The 27,859-nt window shown below is 40.4% G+C and overlaps 1 protein-coding gene across 1 annotated transcript in view; it reads left to right on the top strand.

Annotated features, from left to right (window-relative positions):
* The window catches only part of ALK (ALK receptor tyrosine kinase), a 309,488-nt gene that overhangs the window by 250,584 nt on the left and 31,045 nt on the right, over window positions 1-27,859 (top strand). Inside the window, exons 9-13 of the mRNA XM_050316451.1 lie at window positions 1,016-1,185; window positions 12,194-12,288; window positions 13,674-13,817; window positions 23,175-23,337; window positions 27,704-27,854. Of these exons, the coding sequence (XP_050172408.1) occupies window positions 1,016-1,185; window positions 12,194-12,288; window positions 13,674-13,817; window positions 23,175-23,337; window positions 27,704-27,854 (723 nt within the window). The remainder of the gene's footprint in view (window positions 1-1,015; window positions 1,186-12,193; window positions 12,289-13,673; window positions 13,818-23,174; window positions 23,338-27,703; window positions 27,855-27,859) is intronic.

Consider the following 27,859-nt stretch of genomic DNA (forward strand, 5'->3'; position numbering starts at 1 on the left):
TGTAAAAGATGAATTTAATTCCTAGCCTCCTGACTTTGGTGTTGGCTTTGAAGTGCTTAAAAATAGAGGGCTATTTTTTTAATATGCATGGATCCTAGATACTGTGCTAAACACTTTCTTGTGTCCAAAACATTCATCGTTAATGTAGATTTAATAAATTCATTCTTTCAGCATTCTCACCCCTACTGGTTATTGAGATGGGACTCAGCTCTTGCATGTAATACATCTTTTACATACGCTCTTTATCAACAAAGGGCTATCTCTTCTTCTTCTTCCCAAGAAAATGAGAAGATTTTCTAGCATATATGCATATACTATGGGTTGTGGAACTAGCCTGATGTGGAAGGAATTGTTCTTCTTTTTATATAATGAAGGAGAGAAAGTCATAAAATGAGGAAACTACATGAAATAATTTTACATACAGGGATGAAGGCATAGAAATGGATTCACTTACATTATCATAACAGAAATGTTAGAAAAATGGTTCCCCAAAGTATTTTAATTAATAAGAAAAAAAACCAAATTATTGCTGAACTTTAATTGGAAAGTCTGTAGAAACTTCGATAGAAAGTAAAAACTGATTTTTTTGAAAGGGTGTCTGGGGGATGAGAACGTGATTATTAGTGATGCCTGCTTATTGCAGCTTTCTCCCTGTGCTTTTTGTTGTTGCTGCTGGAATATAAAGTTTATGGCTAAAAATTTCATTAGTTTTAACTCGAATCTCTTAGGTGGCATCTTAGGGGAGCATAGTCTTGGTATTGCTGACAATAGAGGTATGAGCTTATCTCTTTAAAATTAGACACATGTGAAAGCTCAGCTTTACAAAAGAAGAGACCACTAGTTCCAATGTTAAATAGCATATACTGAGTATTACAGGCTTCCACAGCTGTGGAATATTCTAAAAGGATTACGTGAGTGTAAGGGAGGGAGAATCGAATGAAAGAAGAATCGACAATTTTGTTAACTTTCAAATAATGTTTGTGATCGTTAATCTTGTGTGTTCTGTTTCTTCTAGCTACGAATGTCATGGCTCATCCATGGTGTCTTGCTGGGAAATATATCCCTGGTGCTGGTCGAGAACAAGACAGGAAAGGAACAGAGCTGGACATTCTGGCATTCCGGTAACACTGAAGGTTTGGGAATGTGGCAGCGGATGATCTTGCCTCTCCCAGATATATTGGATAGGTATGGCCTTCTCTCATTCTCCTTGGTGATTAGTCATTTCATCACTAGCTACCTGGCAATGAAAATGGCCAGCATAGCTCCTGGACGCTGTTCCCTCAGGGAGAAGTACTTTGTCCCCATGAGATATCTTCTGTGAGATGCAGGGAATGAGAATAACTGAGTATTTTGAGTAAAGCACACAATTTAACAACTCCTGAGTCGAAGTCTCGGTTCACAACTGGTCAATGGGTAGCCTACAGCAAGGTGCTTAAACAGCTGGGTCTCCATTTCAGGGACTGGAAACCACTCACTTTGCATACTGTTCTGTGTTGCATGTTTGACCCACTTATGTGGTTTGCTAGAGCTGGATGTGAGCTCCACAGCCCCAGTGTTCAAATGGTCTAGATCTGAGGATGAAAGAGGTGGGAGAAGAACCTGCTGCAAAATTTGACAAGGATCCATCTGAACGCCTTTGTGTTAGCTGTAGCTATCACCTTAATAAAGAGCTATCTCAGTTATGGCTGTATTCTGTCTTTAGGCATAAAAGTTTTATCTGGTGGCATACGCTTAATCTGGTAGCGTATGCATATTTAGACTGTTGGTTTAGCTGTTTCTTACAAGTCAGCTTTAAGGGGATATTCTTGTTAATTGTTTACTTTTTGTGTGTGCTCTGGCTTATACTGTTTCTAGAGAAGACACAGAAAAAATTCACCTCCAGCTGCCCTGGCCCTTAGACTGCAAGATGCCTCTACAGTCTGTGCCATGAGCACTGGTGTCCTTTGCCTTTTTGGAAATCTGTGCTCTAGAAATAATGGATTTCATTAAGGGATAGTTTGCCTCATAAGAACTTTGAACAAACATGGTATGAATATGTCTTTTATCTTACTGGCTCTTGGGGACGCACGTAGGCTGCAAATACAACAAGGATACTGCCAATGCTTCGGTCCTGAATGTATAATTAATATGTGTGCGTCAAAGATTTAAAAAATACCAGCATTAGGCTTATTGTGCAGTCACTGTTGAAGCACCATTTGTAAAAATACCTGGTTGCTTCATTCCCTTCAGCTGTGTTTCCTTTGAAGAATGGTATATTTTGCCATTATTATTTATGTGATTTATTTTCTAATGTTGCCAGGGGAATGTTTTGTACCTGAATTATTCTGTACCCTTGTACTTTTGCCTTTCTTTAAATTCTCTCTGCTTGCACAGTCAGGCAGAGAATACTTTGATCTTAGGAGCCGGGCTAGCAGTGGTTCATGTGGAATCACAGATTCAGCTGATAACACATGCTGACTATTATGTATAAGGTGCTGACACCCTTACTTCCCTATTACTTACAGAGAAAGATGGGTTCCCTGAAGGAAGGGAGTTTGTTGGAGGTTAAGACATAAGCAAGGAAAACTTTTTGAAGTTTTGGTGTCTCTTGAAAAGTTTTTATTCCCATACATTCACAGAAAGTGCACTATATTAATTATTTTCCTTCTAAGATTGTTTAGTTGAAATCAACCCTTCCTGGGAAGAAATCTCCTGTGAGACTTGGAAATACTGCAGGCATCCGTTCTCACCATCTCAAAACCTTTCGTAGGAAGTCTGGGCTGATGTACAAATTAGGAAGGAATTCTATGGAAGTATACACCAAAATGGTACCAGTGAGACTCCAGTATATAAATGGAGATAAATGACAGTTCTATTGAACAGTAAGAAGTACTTAATTGATGTGAATGCAGTGCTGGTGCTGCTGAAGGCTTGCTGTGTCTGTCTTTTTCTAATTGGTTCCTGTGTCAGAAGCTGTGAGGGTCTGTGTTAGAAGAACCACGATATTGCAGATATTCCTACAGGAGGAGCTGAAAGTTTAAATCACCTTACAGAAGTAAAGCTCTTTAATAAAGCACACCAGTGTACCAGTTTCACACAAAATTAAAGCACATTCCATTGTGTTTGGGAAGCTGAATGGAAAGTGTTATTAATAACAAGATAATATGCTCTAAAACTGCTTAGAAGCATGCTTGTTTAAAAGCTGCTTAGACATAATTTCCATGTTTGGCTTATAGCACTTCAAAGAATCATTAGGAAGACTTCCAAGAAATTAGATCAGCTCTATCTTTAGAAACAGACATTTCTTAAATGTTTGATATCCCTCAGGCTGTTGTGAGAAATTATATTTTGGCAGAAAATCACAGCTAAAACATTTCAGGTGAATTGGCAGTACCAGAAAGGAGGCAGGAGTAAGACAAAGAAGCTAAATTGGGACTGAGGGCTATTACATTTCTAGCATTGAATTAACCTGGGCAACCCTGGACTTAATTTCCAAGAGTATGATTAGGAGAGGACTGTCTTCTTTCCTTACATTTGATCCTTAGAAAAGCATCCAGTTGCAATTTCACCCTGTGTGAGGTCTTACTTTTCTGTTTGGACTTGCAAGAAGCTGAAGTGCTTCTTGTAAGCTTGTAAGCTTGGTACTTCACATCTTCCTGAAGTTACCTATCCTTCCTTGTTCTCGAAGATGCTGGCAAAACAGTCTTGAGAGTCAGTTCATGTGGTGTATGGATAAACAGAGCTGTAGCCCAGTTCCAAATTCTCAGGATCTTCTGTGCATGGGGGAGGAAGGGCAAAGGGCCTGGTGAAGGATATGTCATCAAAGCAGCTACAATTAAGGAAGCCAGTTGTGGGCAAGAGCTCCTTAAACTGTTGGATAAACAGGTTGTGCCTACCAGAAGCAAAATGTGACATCCCCAGAGGTGCTGTATTTTAACTTGCCTCTTAGACAGACTCAGCTTGAACTAACAATCCTTGCTGTGATTCATTTAGCCCCTGTAGAGCCACCCACCCCTCTCTGAAGGAAACATTATCTGCAAATCAAATCATCTTCACAGATTAGTGAAAGCTAGAGAATTGGTCATTTTTACTTATTGGAATTTACACATTAGTGCAATTCTACAACATTTGGGTTGAGAGTAGTGTAGAGAATCTCGTTATTGTGAGCTTGTTTTGTTTGATGGAAAATTACTATTTGTTTACCAGTGAAAAGTGATGAGTCTGTCGAGGATTTTTTTTTTTTAACTTTACAGAAAGGCAAGTAGGAAACAGTCTTGAAATCTCTGCTGTAGCTGGCAGTTTGGGCTTGCTTTTTTTATATATTTGCTTTTAATTAGTACATGTGAGTCTAAATTTTTAGTAATGATGTAGTTTTGGGAATGTGACAGCAAGAGCAAACAGAAGCCTAATGTAATTGAAGATGAGTGATTTGTGTAGCTAATAATTAGCCATTCTGTTAGCTAAACAGTATGGTTAAGGTATATCACAAAGATAAAATACAAGCACCTGCAACTCACTGATTCTCTGGAGCTTACTGTAGGCTGATGCTCATTATCAGCAACGCGCTTAGCAACTGTTCCACTACACAGTGTGAAAGGTGGAAAAGGATTAGCTCTAATAGGCTGAAGCCTGGCTGGAAAATTAATGCTTTAAAAAACAAATTAAAAATCTCTTGATTTTTGCTCCCTTGATGAATGTGAGGCCAGTTGTGTGGAGCAGCATGTTGACTAAATATTCTGTGGGTACCTGTATACCATATGGCTGAACTTGTCTGGAAATAGACTCCACAGGAGCCAGCTCAGCCCAGCTCAGGTCTTTTAAGACCATATTCTCTACTAAACCTGTCCTTTTCTTTAAAGATTTCCCTGTAACCTCTGTGAGAGAAACTTGCTAAAAATGCCTAGTATTAATAGCAACTTGTCCAACCTCAGCACAGTCTTATGACAGAAGAAGATTGTATAGAAATATAAAGAGAATTTAAATTTGTTTACTGGTTAGAAACATTTGCTTGGTCTCCTTTCTTCTTAAATTATTTTTTTTTGGCATTGCAAAGTCTAAATTTGTAGGCAGTCTTAAGCAGAAGTGGCCAGATGGGGAAGGAGGAGTGAGAGGATTTTACTTGAGGGCCTAAAAACTAAATGTTGAGTCATAAATAGCATCACAGTTTGCCTTGTCACTGATAGCAATGCTAGATCCTGTGTCCTTCAAACAGGGAAGCATGTTCAGAAAGTAAAAAGCAATTTTCTCTTGGTCCCACTCTGCTGAGAGAGCTTCAAAATTATTTTCTTGCTGATGACCTTCTCCTGAACACAAACTGAGGAGTTTTACTATGTTGGAAGGGAAAAATATGATTTACCTGGGAGGCTAGGTAAGGAAGAGACCTTCCTGAGGAAGAAAGCAAAAAAGGTCTACAGATTTCAGTTCCCTCAGAAGGTGATATTCTGTTGCAACAAGTCAAAATACATGTCCAAATAATTATACTTTCTATTTCTTTAAACTGACCTCTTTACCTATTCCAGTCTTTATGACTTGCTGGATTTTTATGAACTGCACTGGTTCTCATTAGGTTTTTTGTCTATATATCAATGAGAGATTCCCTTTCAGTCCAAGGGACTGAGATCCTTTGTTCTATCTGGCTCCTTCAGCAGCTCTGGTCTCAGAGGCAGCCAGAGCAGCTGGGGACACTCTCACTCATTGCTGCAGTAAAAAGACAAGTAAAAAGAAACTGTCTCATATCATACCACTCTGCTGTTATCTCTGCCAGCTGTGACTAAACACTCTTTTTGTCCAGTGTTTTTTCTTGCATTGCTATGTCTCTTTGTCACACACCTTTCACATTTTCTTTCTAATAAGTTTCTGAGCATCAGGTTTCCCATCAAGGAAGAAAAAGGAAAGGAAGGTTCTTGGAAACATTTTTGATCCAGAGGCCTGTTTATATCATGTTATTCCTAAACTTTCTTCCCATTTTCTATGAAGAAACAGGGATCCTCCATACAAGCTAGACATGCCTCCCTACACATTATTACCACATATATATTATTGGTCACATCTACACCAGATCTCTTTAGTCTTTCTTCTTACATCCATCCCACAAGCCTAGCCTGTGTTGCCTTGAGGTGATCACACATTACTTCATTATAAACAGTGTGACTTTAACACTCATATCACTGCTCTTCTGCTCCCTAGCATTAACTCTGTCTGCCTGCTACTGTCCTTCTCCTGAAATGGAGTTATTCTTCCAGTGACTGTTCTGTGCATCTGAAAAGGAGGTTTTGGTGACAGTGTGTGCAGAGTATCTGTGACAGATTTTGTACGTGCATGTATTCTGCATGATTACCTTAAATAACATGTTTGAATCTCAACCTTTATTACAAGCTATTAAGTAACTTCCTGCATGGCAATTCTGTCACTGTAACTGAGTTGGTTAACATGCTTGTGTTTCTCCAAATAATCTTATTCCATCTAAATGTGTCTTTTATCCCAAATAGTAACTATTCCTTTGTGAAGTGAGCTAACAATGCATCATTTGTAACAGAGAAGTTAAAGGGAACCTGAATGTAATAAGGGTTAGTGACCTGAAACTTCTCCACTCTGTATGTACCTTGATCTCAAGCAGGTTCAGCCGTAATTATTTTAGGCTGAGAGAGAAATCAGTTCCGTCAGAGATAAACCATTACAAGTTATGAAATGAGATCTGTACATACAGACACGCTGTGTTCGTGTCACTGCATGGGGGATTGAGTACAGAGGAGATTAATGTTCAGTCTTGGTTAATAATCCACATCTTTATGATAAAAAGAAAAAAACTTTTTTTCTTTTGTATAATAGAGATTATGAGCCTTTCTAAAATAATGGCATGAAGACAGCTGCCTGAGTCTGCCTAATGGAAACCTGAACTGTCTGTATGAGCCAGGGACAGTATTTAGGTGGAATTCAGAGTAGTTGCTCAAGGGAGGGAGCTGCAAAATTTGCATCAAATCAGCTTTCTGAGGTCTTCAATTCAAGAAGAATGTTCTTCATTTCCATCCCAACAGGAAGAGGATAGAATATATGCAAAAGTATTTTGAATACATGAACAAAAACATTTCTGTGCAATGAAGACTTAAGGATAGGTGACAGAAGCAAAAAAATTTGTCCTTATGGAAACTATACCAGCATAGCTGTAGATCTACCCTCATAATTTTAGTTCTGCTTTTTCCTCTGTAAATAAGCCTCAGATATTTTGGGGGAGCCAGTGTTCTGTTAGGATCAAGAGAAAAATAAGTAATCAAAATGAATCAAGTGTTATGGAGCTCAGATCCTGACCACACTAAAATAAAATCCAAGCTTCAAAAATCCAGAGGCATGGGAAAGATTACAGCCCAGAAGCTTTGATGTTATCCTGTTTCTGTCATATATAACTTAATAATATTAACTGAATAACTTAACATATTTAACAAAATGCTTGGTCCTACCTTTCAACTGTTCATCTAGATTCAAATTTCACATATTGGGTCAAAGCAGCAAACCAAAAAAAGCTCATTTGGTGCCATTTCTTATCTGTGACTGAAATATTTGATCAGTAGTCACCCTTGAGTGGTTTTTGAATTTATGTAAAACTTGTATCCCTCAAACAGCTGAGCTGATGTTCCCCAAAGAGGAGATTTGTATCAAGGGGGTTTTGTCCACTTGGTACAGCATTTCCTATTTACTTCAAACAGATTTTTTTTTTTTTTTAAATAGGCCTTTGCATGCATTTGCTTTCACAGCTCATCTAACACAACTGTACACGATGTAATTTATGCTTTCCAGTTGTCATACATGTAAGGAACCTTTTTTCTAGCTCTGCTCTAGGTCAATTAGGAAAAAAGAAGAGACAGTTAAGAATTAATTTCCACCAGCCCTCAAGTAATGATTTTCCTGATAACCAAGTTATTAAAGTGTTTTGTAGCAGCCATATTTTCATCTGATGAAATATTACAATATCTTAATAAACACAAACATATCTGATGAGGATTTGGGCTCCATGTGAGGAACATGTGGGGGTACATTAAGCAACAGTCATGACAAACTTGCCAGCACTAATTTTGCTGTTCCTGTATAATTGCCTTCAGGAATATTCTTTCGTGGCTGTTCACTACAGCATCTGTGTTTGCAGTGAGTATGTCTGTGCAGTGCTGTGGACCAGTGTCCATGCTGTACAGGTGCCAGTTGAAGTACTGGGGGTGCAGTCAGCTCCCACTTTGATCTGTTCAAAAATACCAGTGTGACATTGCCACCTCCAGCGTAGTAATGAGTCACTGCAATAACATGTGCTTCTGGTGTTTCAGTATCAGCTTCCACCAAAGTCAAAGGGAGTTGTTTCATTGATTTCAGGGATCAAACAGAAAGAGAAAAAAAAAAGGAGGGGGCAAGGGAATGAGATGTCTGTGGGGTTTTTTCCATCTCACTGATGTGTGACATTTCCATCTTTAGTTTTGATTAAATTTCCCTTAATTAGCCCATTAAGCTAAAATCACCAAAGCTAATGATTGAAATGTTGGTTAACTGATGATCTTGTTTCAGTGGAATTTGAAAGACATCATATTTCTAAATTAATAGTGGCATTAAACTGGAGAAGATAAAATGATGAACTATTTGTTGCAGAAATGCTGGCCTCAGGAGAAGGTTTGTACTGAAACTGCATTTCTGTTAGGAAAAAAATAAGAATAATAGACAACCAAAGCAGCACTGATGGTCCTAACAGTGTTTAGCATTCACAGGACTTTTGGATTTTGAAGGGGATGTCTGTCTTTTTTTCCATCCCTGGTGAACTTTTGGAAATTTCTTGAGTGTTTTGGTCCCGGTGCTACTGCAGGTGAAATCAACAGTTAACTTGAATGAACTGTAAATAAAAGTAAAAAGCAACCTATTGCGTTCTGATGTGGGCATGTTAGATGGCATTCCCTTCTGCAAGAGAAATACTGGTTTGTATCTTGCCTTCAACTTCTTAGGAGCTGAACGTTTGATAATTCTCATAAGAACAACCTTTTATTGTCTGAAGAGGCATGACATGAGAAGTGCATCAAAGCATAACATCTTGGGGCATGAACCTTAGGTTCTACCAAGGAAATTGCCTGAAGCTATTTTTAGAAGTGCTTCATTGCCTGGAGCCTACAAAGAGGTTGCATAGCAGTCTTTGCAGAAGTATCTGTCTCTTCTTTTATGTTCCTTGAGCTGAAGTCTGCAGAAGTGGAGGGAAAAGCTGACAGATAGGAACCGCTTATTTGTCTTGGTAATTAATTTCCCAGCCTCAGTTTAACACCTTACAATCATAAATTCACATCAAAGTGCCCCTGTCTCCAAGTGGCATTTAGTGTGCACCCTCAGGAAAGAGGCTGAGGATCAAGTGCATCACAGACTTGGTTGCAGCTTTCCCTTCAATGTAGCACCAAGGTTTACTGTGGGCAGGGCAGGGCATTGATTTTCAGACACAGCCAGCTGAAAGATGTGCAGCTGAATCAGCTTCCACCTTACCTTTTCCTGGACATTTCAGCAGCATAGGAGGGGCAACAAGAAGCTTCTGCTGAGCTACAGCCTGTATTTAACAGCCCATGGTGCTGGTTCTCCATCACATAACAGACTATGAACAGTGGTGGTTCAGGACCTGTTTCAGTCATCTCTGCTGCTAGCACAGTAACTTGCAGGGAAAAGTAGATCAGAGCCCAGTGTGTCTGTCCAACAGCTTTTGTTTAAGTCTTGTATAGCAAGTCTCAAACTGAACAGCTTATGTTTATGCTAAAGCTTGTAATTTCATTTGAAGTGCTGTGGGATGTCAGCTGTAGAGCAAATGAGGGAAAGAGGCAGGGGGAGGGCAGCCAAGTCAGTTGGAAGCCAATTTAATATCCAAGGATTTTATGTTCCTTCCAGTTCTCCTGCTAGACATAGCCACAAGGGGTTTCAGGTATCCCAGCTAAGAACTGTGAGACTGCTGACAGCATCAGACTGCAGTTGCAATTTGTATGGATTGGAAAGGCAAAAAATACACTTTTATGATCTTCAGGTTTATATGGATGGAGCTGCCACCTTTTGAGCTGGTAAAGATGGATCATTTAGCAAGGAAAATTATGTCTTGCTTTTTGGAGTTTACTCTGATGCTAGGGGTGCTCTTCCTTCACCATATCCACTATTATTTGTGTCAATCACCCACTCTTTCATGACAGCTGCTCATGTGTTTAGGATTTAAAAAGGTTTGTTTTAGAGAAGTCTCTCCATATGTCCAATGCATATCTCCAGAGTGAGAAATTTCATTATTGAAGCATCATTGTTTTTCCTCACCAGAAATAAAGGAGGAATATTGCAACTATATCAGATCTTTTCTGTTGTGAATGGACTGTGTTCTATTCTAAACCCCTTACACCTTTCAGAAGCTGACAGGAGTTTTTTCTGTTTCAAGTCTTCACTTTAGTCGGGTCAGCTTTTCTGGCCGTGTCCCCACCTGTAGCTTAGCAAGAAGACCAATTGCAGGAGATGATGACACTTCAATCTGGATATGCTCAAAGGAATATGCATCCCTGTGGTCTGTTTTGGCTTTTGCTGAACCTCACTGTCATCTCTAGTGGTGCAAGCTGCACTGTTTGAAGACAACATGGAAGTTGGTTACATTTGTTGACTGAGTCAGGAGGCTCACTCAAAATCCACACTCAAAACACAGGAACATGCTGTCCCAGAGTAAATATGCATATGACCAGGGGAACTTCAGCTGAATTTTGGTTTTGAGGTTGGTTTGCTGGTAAAGGAGTGGTAGTGTTTAAAAACAATAGAAGTCAACAAGACTGATGTAAGAATACTGATAACATAACAAAAATCTGAGAGAAAATATTTTAGACCCAGTACTATGCATAAAGGACTCTGGTTCTTTATACATAGTACTGGGTCTAAAATATTTTCTTCTCACAGACCAGAGTCTGTGAGAAGAAAAAAAGTTCTGCTTGGTGTTTAGATTCTTGCTGCAAGGAAGAGACAGTATTTCTAAAGCCTTTCTAAATAAATAGGGCTGCTCCTTAAAATACTATGTTCTGTATGGTATTTGTTTTTCTTGTCTAAACCAAAACACCCGCAAGAATTCACCTTCTGATTCAATACTTATATCTAAGAGATAGAGCAGGAACCATCAGCAATCTACATTAAAGAGACCCATGAATGACTTAACTTCTGCTGGCATAAAACATCAAATACAACAGATAATTAGGTTTAAATAATATTTGGTATTCACTTGTTTTGCAGCTCATGTTTTTGTAGGCTTGATGCAACCTCTCAACATTGTATCTGACTTCTGGGCCATGGCCGGCTGCTTTTAGAAATTGTTCTCCTTCCTAAGCAGAGTATTATGATTTTATGTGCCAGACTTGCATTGGGAGAACATGAACTTACTAAGGCAAGAGAAAAACTAAATCTCTGAGTGCACAAAATTAATGCATGGTCAATATACTGTCAGAGTTGAAGTATTTGGTTGTGGGTTATTTTTTGCTCTTCCTGTTGACTTATAATATCACTAGGGTGAATTTACGGTGATCTTGCTGCTGGTAATGTAGGAGTGGCAGAACTTCCTGGCAATAGCCAGCTGAGAGGGTGGAAGTGATTTAAGGCAAACCTGCTCAGCTTCTATGAGGAGATAATGAGTTCTGCTCTTCCCGTGGACTACCCAGTGTCAGTTCCTCTCTTTTGTGACTGCCAGGGCTGTTAGATATCCTTCGCTCCCTACAGGGTGGATCAACACCAAATACTTTCTAAATTGGTTCCAGCCTTTGATTGCCAGTTCCTTTTAGAAACTACAAATTACTTCAGGAGCCCTGCCTACTTATTTTTCTTAACACTTTAGAGTGTAAATCACTTGAGAGAATAAAATCACTTAGGGGTCTGTTTGGTTGGTTGGTTTTTTTCATCTGTGCCAGAAGCCAGGGGACTTTGTTTATGTGTGTGGTCAGAAAACACACTTCTACCTCCTTCAGATTGTATGTCTCTGGAGGGAAGAGGGGCTGTAGTCTTTTATTCTGTCTACTTGTATTAATATATAGCTCTCCTCCTCAAATCACCTTTACTTGTTAGGAGTGAAGGTACTTTCTCTGTCAATTTAATATTTTTATATGTGAAGAGAAAAGTTTTTCTCCCCCATTCAAAAACTGCTTTAATTGTAAAGAGCTCTGAATTTCATCTCTTTAGCAAAATTTAATCCCATTTTTTCCAATACGTGCAGGTTTTGGTTTCAGATCATCGCTTCATGGGAAGAAGGATCTGATGCCATTATCGCTTTTGACAATGTCTCCCTTAGTCTGGACTGCTATTTAACAAGTAAGTTTTCATTTTATCTCCAAGTGACTTGTTCTTTATTTGCCGTCTAATTGAAATTTGGAAACTGTGGGGAAGGGATTCAGTATCTTCAAAAGACCCTTGAAAGGTAAAAGTATGTTTCAGAAATAGCTGTGCTTGGGCAGAGCAGCCTGTTCAGGTACATACCTTATTAGTGGAGCCAACCAGCGAATGGATTCCGAGTTTGGCAGTAGATGGGTAGAGAGACATATGGTGTGGGAGAGCCGGCTTCCAGCTGAGACAGTGGCATCACCTCTCCATCCAGGCTGAGGCAGGAGCCAGTCTGTGATTATAGATTTCCAGATGACCTGGTTTGCAATGTGACAGTTATCAAAATGAATGACAGTTGGACTCTGGCTAGGAAAAGACAGGCATCCAGTGATTGACACTAACTTTGCAATAACATTGGGCACAATACTCCAGTTAAATTAGAACAAGGTTATTTTATTTGGACTGACGTGCATTTAAGTCTGAATCAGACGAGGATCTTCACACTCTACTGCTCTGGGGAAAAATTTGGATTCTGATCCAGGCTTTGGGATTGACTGGCCTCTAGAATATGCCCAGTCTATACCTCTGATGCCAGATTTCACCACATTTAGATTTTTATTAAATGTTTGTGTCTGGCTCATCTTTCATAATCTCATGCATAGTGAACTGCTTTAATTTGTAAATCTGTTTAATGTTCTGTCACTCTGTACCTCAGACCAAAAACTTACATGAGGATTGGAGGATTTCTGCTCTGAACAAATGGAACTTCTACCTGTGGCTGAGCAGAAGAACTTAAGTGCATTCTTTTGTCTCCTAGGCTTGAGAGCTACGACTTCTGTAGCCCTGTTTAGACTGAAAACATCTAAGCCACTTCCTCATCCAACAGCAGTGATAATGTTTCATTTCCTTTGTAGTGTGTTAATTTGTTTTAAATTGCATTGGCTGGGGCATGAGGCTTTCAATTTATGCAGTAATACCTCTTGCTCTCTGTGCATAAGTACAGGTATACCTCAGGTTCAAGTATTCTAGAGATCTTAAAATCAGGTTAGAATTAAAAAAGACTGCACATATTTTCACTGGCTAAAGAGAAAATTCATAACCGTTGCTAAAGATGATATTCTGGTTTTCTGCGTTTGGTTTTCATTCACTTGCTGTTTTGCCTACCACTCATTACTGTTTATTTTTCTTTCACCTCAGTTCTGTAACAGCAATGGAAAGTCAGTGTGCCTATTCCTTTTAATAGTGTTATATCCTGTGACTGCAGGACCTTATTCTCAGTACAGAAGTCTGCAGCCTTTAATTAACTTAGGTTTTGGATTTCATACTGACTTAGTCACCCTCAACCATAAACCAGTCTGTGACTTCTTGTTTTATAGTCAGTGGAGAGAAGACACTTCGAGGTACCACTCCAGACTCAAGCAATTTGCTCACCAGTAGAGGAGGCCAGAAGAAGTTTGGATGGGAACAAAAGCTTCTGGGAAATCTCCAACTCAACAGTGCCCCCACTTCTGGTCCAGCAGGTAATTGTCTGCTCTGAGAAGCATCATCAGATAGGAGAGATTTCCAACTAGTACAGACCTCAGATGTGACTAAATGCAATATGATTTTTTTTTCCAAAGCCTTTATTTAGACCTTTTCCCAAGTCCTTCACAAACAAAAAAACCACAAGCTCTAGAAAGCAAATTACCTGTAGCTGCTAGCTGTAACTTTGATTCTGATTGCAAGTTGGTGAAAGAACCAGAGGGAGCCTCTCTTGAAGAAAAAAGAGCTTTTAAACTGTAAGACAGTTTGTTTGGTGTCATGGTCATATAAAAATTGTCAGAAATCAAAGTGAACTGTCCAAATTGACTGAGCTCAGCATTTGGTAACATGAACATCTAACTCTAGTTAATATAGGTTTGGTTTGAAATAACGTAGCCTTGCTTTTTCAGTAATATTTTCATTGTCCATTTGAAGCAGAACAGCATAGGACTCTGTTTTAAAAATATGATTTTTATGTAGTTAGAAAAGTCTTGTCTGTTAATGTTATTTCACTCTCCCCTACCCCTCAGCTCCTCTTTCCAGCTTAACTGTAGTGGTGCAGGCCAAACAGATGCAAGAGTTCCCTTCTCTTCCCTCACCCTCCCATCAGTGTCTCCCCAATGGTTCTCTCTTACCTCTCCTAGGCTTGCCCACACTTTCATAATATCTGTTTTGGGCTCCACGTATGCGTTTCCCTTTGAATCTGCTTCTTTCTTTCAGTTTCTCTTCCTGATTTGATTTGGGTAGCCACGACCTCCTACCTGGGGGAGCAGGGCTGACCATGGAAGTGAGGGGTAGCTACAGGAGAGAGAAGCACTTGTAACTGCAACCTCAGCACTGTATGCAGCTCCTCTCCTAGGACTAGCTAGTTACCTGCCAATTTGAAATACCACCCTCTTAAGTTAGAGAACAGGTGTGTGGTTGATTTATGGCTCCTTTGTCAGGAAGCCTAGGGATTTGGTCCTGCTGCCTCCTTTTCTCTCCACGTCTAAGAGAGACTTCTTTGCATCTTTTCTATCTCAGGTTATATTTCACTTTCCTACCTGCAGTGTACTATTAAAATGCACAGACTAGTTGTGTTAGCTCTGATACCAACAGCGGGCTGGTCAGAGTGGTCAAAAGCTCCACACAGCCTTCAAAGCCTGCCTGAAAAGCTGGATGCATTTGCCCACTCCTTGCTGCTGCAGCAGGGCAGCTGCTGCTGCCTGAGCTCTCTTGTTCAGAAGTGAGCTCTGGCAGTGCAGGCTGATGGTACAGGCTGTGGGGCAGGCTGAGCTGCCTCACGTGGAGCTGATTGATGCTTTATGTACGGAGCATCACACAGCACCAAAAGTGCAGGAGTATTGACAGGAGTCTGGAGGGAATGAGTCAGAGGGGATGAGCCCACATGAGAGAATGCTGGGCTGGGTGGAGGTGTGCTTTAGCTTTAAGGGTTGTGCCTGAATCTGTTACAGATGTTGTGTGTGAACTTGGGCTGGTCAAAAAAGTATAATTTTCAAAAATATCTTTATGTTCTGTTTGAAGATCTTCTGATGTCTTACCTTCACTATCTGTATATCTGTTCCTGCCTGTAGGCGAAGTCATCTTTTAGTGCACTCAGTATTGCCCTTAGGATCTTGTGGGACGGTCCATACACAGGTGTAGGTTATGGACTTCTGGCTGACTTTCCTCAGGAATATCAGTGCTTAGGTGGTGATGTAGTTTCCTAAGGCACATGCACATTTCCTTTCAGTGTGCCTACTGTTTCAGTAACAGAAAAAACGTTAGATATTGGATTCAAAGTTAATCTGAAGTGGGTGTGTGGGCTAGAAATCTTGGCTGTAGATTTCTTGGAGAATTTTGTTACTCCCTACTTCTCACTAGACCTGACATCTTCTAGCTCTTCTGCTCCCTGTCCTATGTGAGGAATGCAATTTAAAGAAATGCCTGGATAGGAGAAATAATGGGAGTCAGAGTGTCATGAGGGTAGAAGAGAAGGTCACTGAGGTACTCTGAGCAATTAAAATAATTTTTTATCACCTTGGGGTGAAAATTAAAGGCAATTCCTATGGTATCTAAGCCAGCTTGCCTATTTTCTGGGCTTTATCCTCTGTGCTGTTCATATTCTGTCTAAAATTGTCTCTAGTCCTTGAGGTTTGAAATCACTCCTACAGCAATTTTCTCCCTTTGTGCCCTCAGAGTAGACAGGGCAGAAATCAGGGAAGCTAAGCAGCAGCAAGCCATAGCACTTCTGAGGATCTTTGCAGCACTGAATCACCTTTTTCCTTTGTGTTGCCGAGTCCCTGCCAGCTCTCAGTAAACACTGCAGATGCTTGTTTGGTCCCTGGGCTATGCATTTTACCCAGCTTTAATCTTGTTTCTTTCTGCATCCTGTAATGCATTTAAGAAACCTCAGGCTGAGTCTGTCAAGGCTTTTCCTTTGATGGCCACATATTTACTGTTGTGCAAGTGAACCAACAGCATCAGGACCACCCTGAAGTCCCAAAGACTGCACTGACCAATATGAGCTCTGCCAAAAGTAATTACAACTAATAGGATCTTTGACCTGTGTGATGGATCACACGCTATAATATTTCCTTCTTAAGGAATCATACTAAAATAATGAACTGTGTTCCCAAAGCTGAGGAGACAACAGGATAATAAAATGCTCTCCCTAAGTCCCCAGGCCAGCTAAACCTAAGCAGCAGGAACTACAGTCTGAAAGACAGGTACACGTTTGTTTACGTGACAGTAAATCCAAAGAAGCTCCATTGCCTTCAAGGATATGGGCCCTCCATTTGCTCATTTGTATCTGGGAACAACCTCTTACATAAACCTGCTGATTTTGCTTGTGCTTGGAAATCCATTTTCAGCAGAAGTGATAGTCAGCGCCACCAGCCTCCCCATCCTCTCCGTTGCCAGGCCCTGTACCTTGTGACTTGCTTCTTTATCCTTGCCCTTGCTTATTGTGTCTTGGCATGCCTCCAGGAAGTGTACACTGGAGGTTCAAAACACAACACAGCCACAATGTGAAAGATCCTAAAGCTTCCAGAAATCTGTTAACCACTGTCATGTGTCACTCATGGGATTAGGAATGCACTGTCTGGAATAAGACCTGAAATTCCTACAGCCAATGTGGTGGTGTTATGTTCTCAAGTTTCTAGATGCCCAGGACCAACACAGAAAAATTCCTATGCTTTTCAAGTCACACAGTTACTTGCAGTGCAAGGTGGCCATTATTAGATAGTTGTTCACAGAGCAGTGCAAATGCTTTCTGTTTCAAATAATTGATGATGTTTTATTTGCTGATATACCAGCTTCTTACTGAAAGGCTGCAGGTGAAACTTGATTTTAGAAGCAGCCTGCAAAAAAGTTGTAACAAAGCCTACATATACCAGAAGATTCAAGCAGCTTTAATGGAAACCAGGATTTTTGATTGAAATGGCTACATCTGTACAAAAGGTGCTCTTTATTTTGCTGTAAAGCAGGCTTACTTTGGCTTTGTTTTTATATTGATTAGGTATTAGTTTCAGTAAAACTCAAAGCTGCCTAAACTATAACATTGTTCAACTATCAATTAAAAAGCCAATTTATATCAAACCAATGCAATTTCCTTTTGTACACAAGGCTAGAGTATGGGAAATACAGGCATATAAAGATACAGTGAGCAGTAATGAGGAACTCGAGGTAAACAAATTACTAACATGGAAACTGGAGGAGACAAAATGGGATTCTCAGTAGGCAAAAGGAGATAACAAGACACAGAGCAATCAAGCTTTAATTAAAGATTTCTGGTGCTTCTGAATAGACTGTAAATACCATGAGGATAGCCTCTCTTTTGATGTTAAAGCTTCTCATCTGTCCCACTGACAACTTACTTATGTTAAGGCACACAGTACAAAAATGGCATGTTGTGAAATGTGCAAAAAGTTTACCCTTTTTTTCCCCTCAAATCTAGCATTATTTTGTCCCTTCTCTCTACATATCCACCAGCTGCTGTACGACTGTGGTTTTTTGCAAGGAAACTGTCATCAAATCATTTTCTCATTCCACACTGGCCTACGGTTTTCCTCTGGTCTCTTCCCCACAGCAATTAGTGGTTGCACGAATTTTTTTTTTTTGCATCAGGGAGAGTCCTGTTATGAGTACTTCCTTGGCTGTTTCTCGGAAGAGCTCTGAGTCACGTTAGTTAATCAGATGAAGGAGCTGAAAGGAACAGCGGAGCAAGTATTAAGTAAACGAAAATTACATTTGGTTGCTCTTTGTGTGCAATTATACTAACTGAACTGTTGGTATGATGCAATAAAGGTATCTGCAGAATTGTGTTTTTGTATTAAGCATCAATTAACACAGTGAATAACAGCTCAGTGCCCTCCCCCCAACAAAAGTGACATCCTGAACAATGATGGAAAATGTTCAGAGACAATGATGGGATCGCAGAATATGTAGGTATGAATTTCTTTATTGCAGTGTTTTCTCCATAGGGTTCAAAATAGCAAAGGTGCAATACAGAAAATCACCATTCAACCAGATACCAACACAGCAAAGTTGAATTGGTATAACTGCTCTCTGGAGTAAATCATACAATTGAAATACACAGGGCAATTCACAGATTTCAGAGTTAAATTTTAAAGCTGCTTACTCTTAAGAACAGCAGGTTAAACTGTGCAGAAACTGCTATAGATGTCAAAAGGTTTTGAAATACATTTGCCACCTCCACCCATTTTGGTCTTTGTTATCTAACATTTCTACCATCCTTTGTAATTGTGAACAAAAAAATTCCAAAAAGTTAGTGGCATGTCTCACTTGACACCCTTTATGGAAGACTTTTTAAGTGAAACATAGCAAAGAAAAGAAATTAGTTGTCCTCATGCTGCTTTTTTAGTGTCTGGTTTCCAAAGGTGGCAAGAAACAAGGCGTTCTCATTGCTGTTTGAAGTCACCAATGCCCTTACCCCGTTATACTGACCACAGATAATTACTTAAAAGGATGCCCTGTTTTATATAGACACTTAAGAAAAATATAAAGCATAAATCAAGCTTTTGATTATTTCTTTGAAATGATACTCATGATCAATCTGGCATACATATGTCATCACTGCAGATTTTGTTGAACTGAAAAACATATCCAAGTCTTCCATTGCTGCCCTCATTTAGAAAATAGAATTAGAAATAGTAACTCCATAAACAGTGGAAAAACCAACCCACTTTTAGTCTAGCCATGCCTCTGTGACTGGTTCTGGTATTGCTGGCAAGACTCACTAATTTCTCTGATCATTTTATATCCTCTTAATGTTTTGTAGACATGTTTAAGAGGTCATGGACTGCAATTGTTAACACAACCTAGTTCTGCAATTTACCATTATCTTTCAACCCTCTGCCCTATTAATCTCTGGTAAACTTAATCCTGGAGAAGGTAATAATCTCAAATTACTGCTCACAGGACACTATTAAATGGCAGAACCCAAAGCAAAATTGAAAGGTTTGTTCTTCATTACCTCACTGAGCATGTTTGTTATATTTGTTTGTAGTATATTTTGCCTGCAGGCTTTCAGCACAGACCAACCTTGGAATTACTGGTAATGCTATGGTAATGCTATGCATTACCGGTATTACTGAGAATTACAGAATTACTGAGATTGCTCATGCACTGAGTGAAAAGTGCAGCTCTCCACACATGGAGACCATGGTACCAGTGGCAACCAAATGTTAGTGAAGATTAGGATCGGCAGTTTCCTGTAAGCCTCTGATTTCCCATATTGGCCAAACATTGTGAGGGAAGCTTTTGAATGCTTTTACAAATAGTTGAAGCAAACTTCTGCTTGTTCATGGCATCAAGTTTGATGACATCTGCCTTAGAGGAAGAAGTAAAATGAACTCTCTGAGGAAGAGCTAAGAGAATTAATTGCCTCCAGAAGTTTGGCCACAAGGGTTCTTATACCCCTGAAGCATGAGACTTTATAGCCCTTATTAATGTGGATTTTTACTCTATTGGAAGTAGGAATAGCCTTTTGTCCTGAACAGAGGTTGTGGCATCAAGTTCCACAAACTGCCTAATTGTTGTGTTAAAGCAGTGATGCATTTCACTAAAGTGTTATTATTCTAGGTTCCAAAATAAGCCAAGTATCATGACGCTTGGTTGGCAATTTTCTCAAATCACTGAAGTTTTGGTTTGCAATGAGTTTAACCTCAGTTCAAACCAGCTTGATTTAACAAATGCCAGTTAATACACTTGAGGTAAAACTAAAATGCCTCTGTCTGTTTTGTGGTGCGGAGTTTATGTGCTGTGTATGTGCCAGTGAAATTGCTTTCTATGTTAGAAGTACAAATGTGGTTTAGGCTTTGCTTCACTCTTCAGTGTTGCTGGTTATTATTTGCAGCAGTGCCGGCCTGAGTGCTACCTCAGGCTGCAAGTGGTATCAGAGCTTCAAACAAATTAATCATTTTAAGTCCTGTGGGGTTTTGTTCATTTTGTTTTCCAAGAGCAGGACATCACTCCCCTTTACTGTTACTGAAATCCAGCACCTTGATTGCTGTGCATTTCATGTATCTAGCCAAACTGTGTGAAACATAGAGTATCTACTGTACTCTGTTCTGCATGAGTGACTGTGTGTGTAAATACATCAATCAGTAAATGTAATTTGGAAAGAAAACTTGGGAAGGAAGAATTCTTTTTAAAATCATTTTAATAGAGCCAAAATTACATTTCTTGCAAAATGTTGTTTCTGGGACCTTACCAATGTGTTGGAGAGCTTGTTAGGGAGCTTGAGGAGAGCAGGTGAGTTGGGTAAACAGGCAGAAACTAAATGTTTCCTCTCTCATGTTTCTTGTGAAAGTGGAGATTCTATCAGATGAACTGATGTATAAATTATTCACTGAAATGTAGTACCCTAATTCTGAATCTCACTGTAATCTCTTTTTTTCCCACCTCAAATAGGGATTGTTATTAAAACAGCATCTTGCAGCTTCCAATTACAGAATATATGGAGATCCTACATTAAACTACTTGTTTGGTTTTGTCATGGGAATGCTCAGCTGTTTCTGGAAACTGGACATCTGTAACTTGTCTGAAGTTGGGCAAACTTCCATAATCTGCTAGTTTTGGGGGGAAAGGTTTAGACTGGAGAGTCCTGCTGTTTTTCCCATCGTGTGAGTGTGAGGTGCCAGCAGTTTTAGCCTGTCGCACACAGCAGAAGGAAGGAGAGCTGTGCTGTGCCATATGTGACAGACCACAGTTGTGCACAGATGGAAAAAACCTATGCTTCTCACCAAGCTGCTTAAGGATTTTCGATTCGGTGCTTGCTACTTTAGTCTTTGGAGGTCAAAATAGTGCTTCAAACTGAATTACTGTAAACTGCTGTGGCATGCAGCAACCTGTAGAAGTGCTCTCTCTGAGCTCATAAGACACGCTGCAGTCATTTCCAGAATTGAGAGAAAATCAATACTTTACAGCGAGTGAAATCTTACTTTTAAAAAGGAGTGGTGGGTTATCTAAAGCAGTCAGTACTCTGTTTTGTTACTGGGTTAGCACTTTCAGATCTTGGGCTCCTGTTACATCTGCATGCTGAGGGTTGGCTCTGTGAAACGTGTTAAGAGAGTGGAGGGGGGGAAGTGCGGGGGTTTTAGTCTGTATCCAGAATTGTAACTAAGACCCATCTGTCCTAATTATCTTGAAATGAGGGGTGGCTTCTTCCTGTGCCATATTCTGTCCCATTTAATTCAGTGACAAAGCTGTTACATGTTGGATTGGCTTCCAGCGTATATAAACAGGAGGAGGACTGCTTGCAAGTTAATGCAGCAATGACAGATGAGGAGATCATGCAACACCTGGCTCTAGGTTTTATCAAAATCCCTGCTGGTTGTATTAGGTGCAATCTCCCCATGGACTTCACTTGGGCCAGGTTTTGGGCAAAGGTCACTACCCAGCTCTGCTAGTTCTGAAACATATCTTTTCCAGTTCTTGTCTACCATCTACCTGAATAGAGCAAGTAAATATGCTTGCTAGCACCGACTGAAGCAGCTGCAGAACCTGGGAGGCTTTACAGACAGTCTTGTATACGTGACTGTATCAATAACAACAGGGCCACTTCTGAAATCTAAGATAGTACCTCCTCTACTCAGTCTTCTCCAAGTTCCTGACATCATACTCCCTGGCATAACATTTCTGTGGTTTTTCATTCCTTGTTCTCTCAAGCTCTTAAAAGCCGGATTCTAAGAGCTTAGTGCAGATTCACTAACCTTAAATTACCAGCACTGTTTGCTCTTACCCTGACTCTGCCTCTGCACTGGAAGTGCAGTCCCCTCTTGCCCGTCCTAGAGGCAGGAAACACAAAAGCTGTTCTGGTTGCTTCAGTTTGAAGTTTGAAGACATAAAGTTTGCAGCAGAAGGACATTGTCCTTCTGCAACACCGGGGCTTTTAAGGAACCAGAGGGCCACTAAAGAGCATTTTGGAATAAGATCCCCAGTCCCTGGAACCCAGTGGGAACGAAGAGCTGCCAGTTTCAGGTCCAGCTGTGCTGTGTGTTACATGTGTAATAGTCTAGACATAAGTTTGCCAAGGTCAGGTAAGCAGATATATATGGAACAAGATTTATTTCAGAGGACTAAATCAGAAATGTAAAGCTTAACCACAGCAGCATTATGCACACACTATGTCTGTCCTAGGTTTTATGACTTCCAGTTTTCCTTTTTGATTCTCTCATGTTTTGGGCTTATTGTCCCCTTGAAGGTCAGCTGCGTCTACCTTTGGGAACATATTTGATATTTCACTGGAGACATCCAAATGGCTTCTTTTTGTTCCAAAGGAAGATACTTACCTGCCTGCTTTACTAAACATATGTTTCAGTGCAGGTGGCTAAGCCCACTGGGGTATTGCAATGTTAAATCACTGTGATAGCTGACAGAATGAGTCTCTCATCTTCCATTTAGTGTAAGATTTTGCTTTGGTTTTGGGGTGTTTTTTGCGAGGATAAGTATCTTCTGGTGCGAGACTGTCGATGTCAGAGCTACTGAAACATTTTGCTTTAGTTACTTCTTGACCTTGCTTCCTTAGGTATCCTCTTACCTGTTGCTTTGGGAGGTTTTGGGGGATGCATTTGAGACAAAGGAGGAGAGGGGAATTCTTCCATTTGTTATCTAAGAACTTGAGGACTTTATACTGCCACCCACTGCAGAAGGATTGGAGAAATAAGTGAAATAAGTATGCAAATATCTGTATAAAACAAATAACAGTGGCAAAAACTGTGGAGGACCCTTGCACAGGAGCTTTGAGAAGATGTGGTTCTTCCTTTGGTCCAGTGAGCAAGGTGAATAAAGAGCAGAACAGCTCCTTAATCTTTGGATGTTGGGATCATGCTTTGTATATGTCCTCGTTTCAGAACACTGGTTATTTACAACATGTGGTGCCAGTGGTCCCTACGGCCCCACACAAAGCCAATGCAATGATGCCTACAGGAACTCCAAGCTCAGTGTGACTGTAGGAGCTGAAGGGATTCTCCAAGGCATTCAGATCTGGAGAGTACCAGCTACCAACACATACAGGTAAGGGAACCATCTCTGATTGTCACAGGGTATCTTTGTATCTGAAACTTGCCCAGGCTGCAGATACATGCAAGGCATTTATGAAGTGTTGCATTCAGAAGTCTGGACAGAACTGCTGGGGGTTTTACTTCTCCCTGGTCCTGTGTTTTCTAATGTCTCCAGTCTCAGATCTATTCTCTGGAAGATGCAACTTTTTTGGTGAAAGAGAGAAGAAAAGAGAAGCAACTATTTGAGGCAGGCAAATCTTTAGCCTAAATGGTTACAGGTTGTGAGAGCTGTATCAGTAGCTGAAAATGAAGCATTTTGACCTCCCCAGACCAAGAGGAATATATATCCTATATGTCATTCACTGAGCTCTGGGATCAGAATGAGTTTTTCCCACTCTTCACCTGGCATAGGAGGCACAATCGTATGTCAGCATTTAAGAAATGACAGCTTGCATCAACCTCTGCTCAGCATCTTCACTTTTTTGAATCTAGACATGGCAACTTGAGCCTGTAAGCCTGGCTTATCACTGTAGAATTGATTTTGGAAGCCAGCCACCTAAAAGGTAGGCTGTGTGATACTGAGGGTTCTAATGCTTAAATCCCTCTGTGGAGTTATTTTCAAAGAGAGATGATCAGATACGGTTCAATGCTACTTAATCAGATTTTCACCAATCATTTTTTTCTTTTTGCTCTTGCTGGGGAAAGAAGTACAATCAAAGTGTAGTTCACTGTATCTGAATGGTAACACGAAGCCATTACGTGTATCAGTTTATAAGCAGAACTGTCGTTTTGAATCAGTGACTGTCTAGTGGTGGTTTTTTATGCAACATTCCGTATTGAAGCCAATGATGGTATCATGGATTTCAAAGCAGAACATTCCACTGAAGGCTTTGAACAAATTTCAGTTAAAATTTACTGGTCCCATCTTTTTTTTTTTTTTTTTTTTTTTTTTTTTTGAAAAGGAATGTTAATATTTAGGCTAGATGTCAGCCTCTAACAGAGGTCTAGTGCAAAGTAGTTTTGAGAAACTTGCTAGGCTAGGCACAAGTTCTGCCTGAGTGCCTATTACCACAAGGATTGATGGTAATGAAAAAAGCATTAATGATATTTTACCCAGCTATCAACAATGAGGTGCCTGAGGTGAACAGAATTTTTCAGGAGCAGCATTCAGTAAATATGGTTTTAAAGTACAGCCCAAAAGAGAACAGGCAATAAACTTACAACACTGTCATTTCTTTAACATCAGAGTCCAAGAAGAGCCAGAATTGCCATGCAACTGTAGGCTGATTTTTGCTACACAATACAAACCAGGGGCCCTGCAGGGAGGATCTGTCTATTTAAGTCCTATAAATGACCTAACAGACTTTTAGGTTCTGTATAGATAATAGATGTATAATGTCATGTGTAACATATATATAAATGGCTGACATTTCTCTTCTGCACCTCTTAAGGCTGTAGTGGAAAATTCACAGCCTGGGGAAAGGAGGAGGAGATTGTGGGTTTAAATTAACTTGACATCTTCCTGATTCTGGTCTGCTGAAGGGGCAGCAGAGTCCCCCAGTATAGCATAGCCCTAGGAAAATGTCAAGTTGCAATATCAATTCTAGGGCTTCCCAGAGTCTGGACTCACTGGCTGAATTTAGCTCTCCCCTGCAGGCCTGCTGCAGTGTGGGTCCTGTAAGTCAGGCTGATAGCATTGCTGATATACCTGACCTGGAGATGAATCCTCCAGATGGCTGTTGGGCTCTTAAGAAGCTGCTGTTATGCCATATCAGTGTTTTACACTATGTAATGTACACTCCTGATAATGCCATAAAAAAAAATGCATAAAAAGGACACTGATTTTGTGAGCATGAGGCAGAATACGCATTATTAAAATACAGGCAGCTCACCTGTGCATAAAACTCTACTAGCACAAGTCAACCACAACCAGAAAACACCACTATCTATGAAGGTCTGGATAGGCTGCCACACACTGTAGTACCCACATTTGAAAACTGGAGTCTTACGTGCTCTGGTTTGCTCACATGGGACTGCACATTATGTAACAATAATGTTAGATACTCTGAAAGAGTATTTTTCCTTCCAGATTTCCTTCTAAAGGCTTCAGAAGGAATTCTAAGGATTCAGAACATCTTGTCATCTAGGCCTATGATCAAGTATGACAGAAGTGAACTGTAATAAATTACATGTTATCATCCATTATCCAATTTCTTTCCATTTTTAAAGGAAGAGTCTCTGGTTCATTTTGCTGAGTGACCCATTTGTCGTCACTTCCACTGTCCTCTCTTTTCTATGGTCCCTTCTTGTAAGGTGGCACAAGAACACAGCCCAGTGGAGTGAAAAAAGGTGTCCTTCTAAGTCAGGCAGCCTAGGCACTGCAACTAGCTCCAGTGTTTCCCATGACCTGGATGTTATGGTGGTTGTTTTTCTCCAGCCTTGGTTTGCACAGCCTGATCCTAAAGGGTGTGGTTTTCTTTTTCAGTTCCTACAAGTGACATAGTGAAAGAAAAGGATGAAGGCAGTGGAAGGGGTTGTGTGTTCTTAGTGCATCTACTCAGGGTGCTGTGAATCTTTCTTCAAGGCCGATATGGTTAAATGGATTCCTCCTTTAAATGAAAGGTGTGCCTAATGAAAGGGGTCCTGTTAAAGTCTGAAGGCAAGATAACCCATCTCTTTAAATAGTGACACCCATTTTGAATAGTGAATTACTGTCACCTCAATCTACTGTTTTTTATTTGTCTGCAGACTTTGAATGAGGCCAAACTGGGTTCTCCTGAACTTCCTGACATCATTGCTTGTATGCACAATCTGTTCTTACACAGAAAAATATGGCCCCTACTTGCAGCCAATTAGCCCTGCCAGCTTGCTGTGCCTGGTAGTGCACCTCATTAGCCATTACAAAATTCTACAGCACATCAGTTCAGTCTTCAGATTCATGCAGCATCTGTTCAGGGTGGCCCAGTGCTGTGTCCATCACTTCTTTTTGCTAGCTCAAATACAGCCTTACTAAGGACTGATTGTTCTGGTTATCAGCAGTGGCATGAACATAATCATATCATATTGCAAGGATATAATACGCTTTATGAGACACTTGTTGCTCCATAGTTTTTCAACATCAGGACTGCTCCATGCTGGTTGACTCAGAGCAGTGTCACAAGGTGAGTTCCTCATGCTAATCATCAAGGCAAGTTGCTGGCTGAAAGTGAGCTGGCTGCTCAACCTGTTCAGGGTCCTCACTCACAATGGTTTGCTCTGCTTGTGGCCTGTTGGCACACAGGACTGTGCTGGGCAAAGACCAACCAGGTTCTAAAGCAGAGCACCTAAACTGTGATCGGTAGGAAGCCAAGAGGAAGTTTTACGTTCTCAGTCCTGCAGTCACTGGTTACATGCTCCCCATGGAATTTTGCTCTCATGGAAATAGCTGCAAACCTACTAATGTCAGTGGAAAATCACCTGCTTATTTCAGATCTAAACTGAGCTTGCTATACCATCACTCACTTGCCCAGAAAGCTGAATAACTGTGTTTCGTAGCAGCAGAGATGTGTGTTTTATCATGACCTTTATAAAGTACTCTGAAATCCTCTGATAAAAGCCACTTCAAGTATGTAAATTGTTAGGAAGGGAGAGGGAGGAGCTGAGCAATACGGCGGAACAGCCAAATCTTTGGGTGCATCAACAACAGCAAGCACCTCTGAACCTGACTGCTTGAAATAAAAATCCCAGAGCAGCCTGTATGCAACCTGTCCACACCTGGCTGGAGACAGTAAGACATTCCTGGTGACTATGAGTTAAGCCAGGGGACTTTTGCCTTCTTTGTTTATTGCAGGTAATATCATCTCCATCTACTCTTCTATAGTCCTCTGGTCCTGGGAATAAGAGAGCTGTTTTCCATCTGGTCCATGCTACCAGGACCAGTTATACTGTCTGCTTTCTCAAATATCTCTCTGTCAATCTCATGCTTAATGTTCTCTTTAGCCATATGTCCTGTTTTCAGTAGATCTCCTGCTTCTGTTCTTTCTGTTTCTTGCTGCAAACCTCTCAAGGTTGTGCCTTCTGGGAAACAAGATGTGTTTCATATATTAAAGCTGGAAATGTAAGGACTTGCTCCCTCTGTCCTCAGTAGTGTTTGCCCAAGAATCATGTGAAAGAATCTGTTTTGTAGCTCCCCAAGTTCACAAATCCAAGTAGAGCAGAAAACCCCAGTCTTCAAGCTTTGGGTTTAAATCTATTTGGAGTGTCAGGTCTTCAGGGTATGGCTCTGTGACACTGTGTTCACTTGTGCATAACTCTCAGTGCCCAGAATTGGTTTATACTCCCTTCCACCTGTCTAGGACAATTCAGGCACCAGGCTCTTGTTTTGTTTTTTTTTCCTGCAGCATCTCAGGCTATGGAGCTGCTGGTGGGAAAGGAGGGAAGAACACCATGATGCGGTCCCACGGCGTGTCTGTATTGGGAATTTTTGACCTCCAGAAGGATGATACTTTGTATATTTTGGTGGGACAGCAAGGAGAAGATGCTTGTCCTAGTGTAAG

The sequence above is a fragment of the Myiozetetes cayanensis genome, unplaced genomic scaffold (genome assembly GCF_022539395.1).
Source record: "Myiozetetes cayanensis isolate MyiCay16 unplaced genomic scaffold, myiCay2020 scf2-11, whole genome shotgun sequence".
Lineage (NCBI taxonomy): Eukaryota > Metazoa > Chordata > Aves > Passeriformes > Tyrannidae > Myiozetetes > Myiozetetes cayanensis.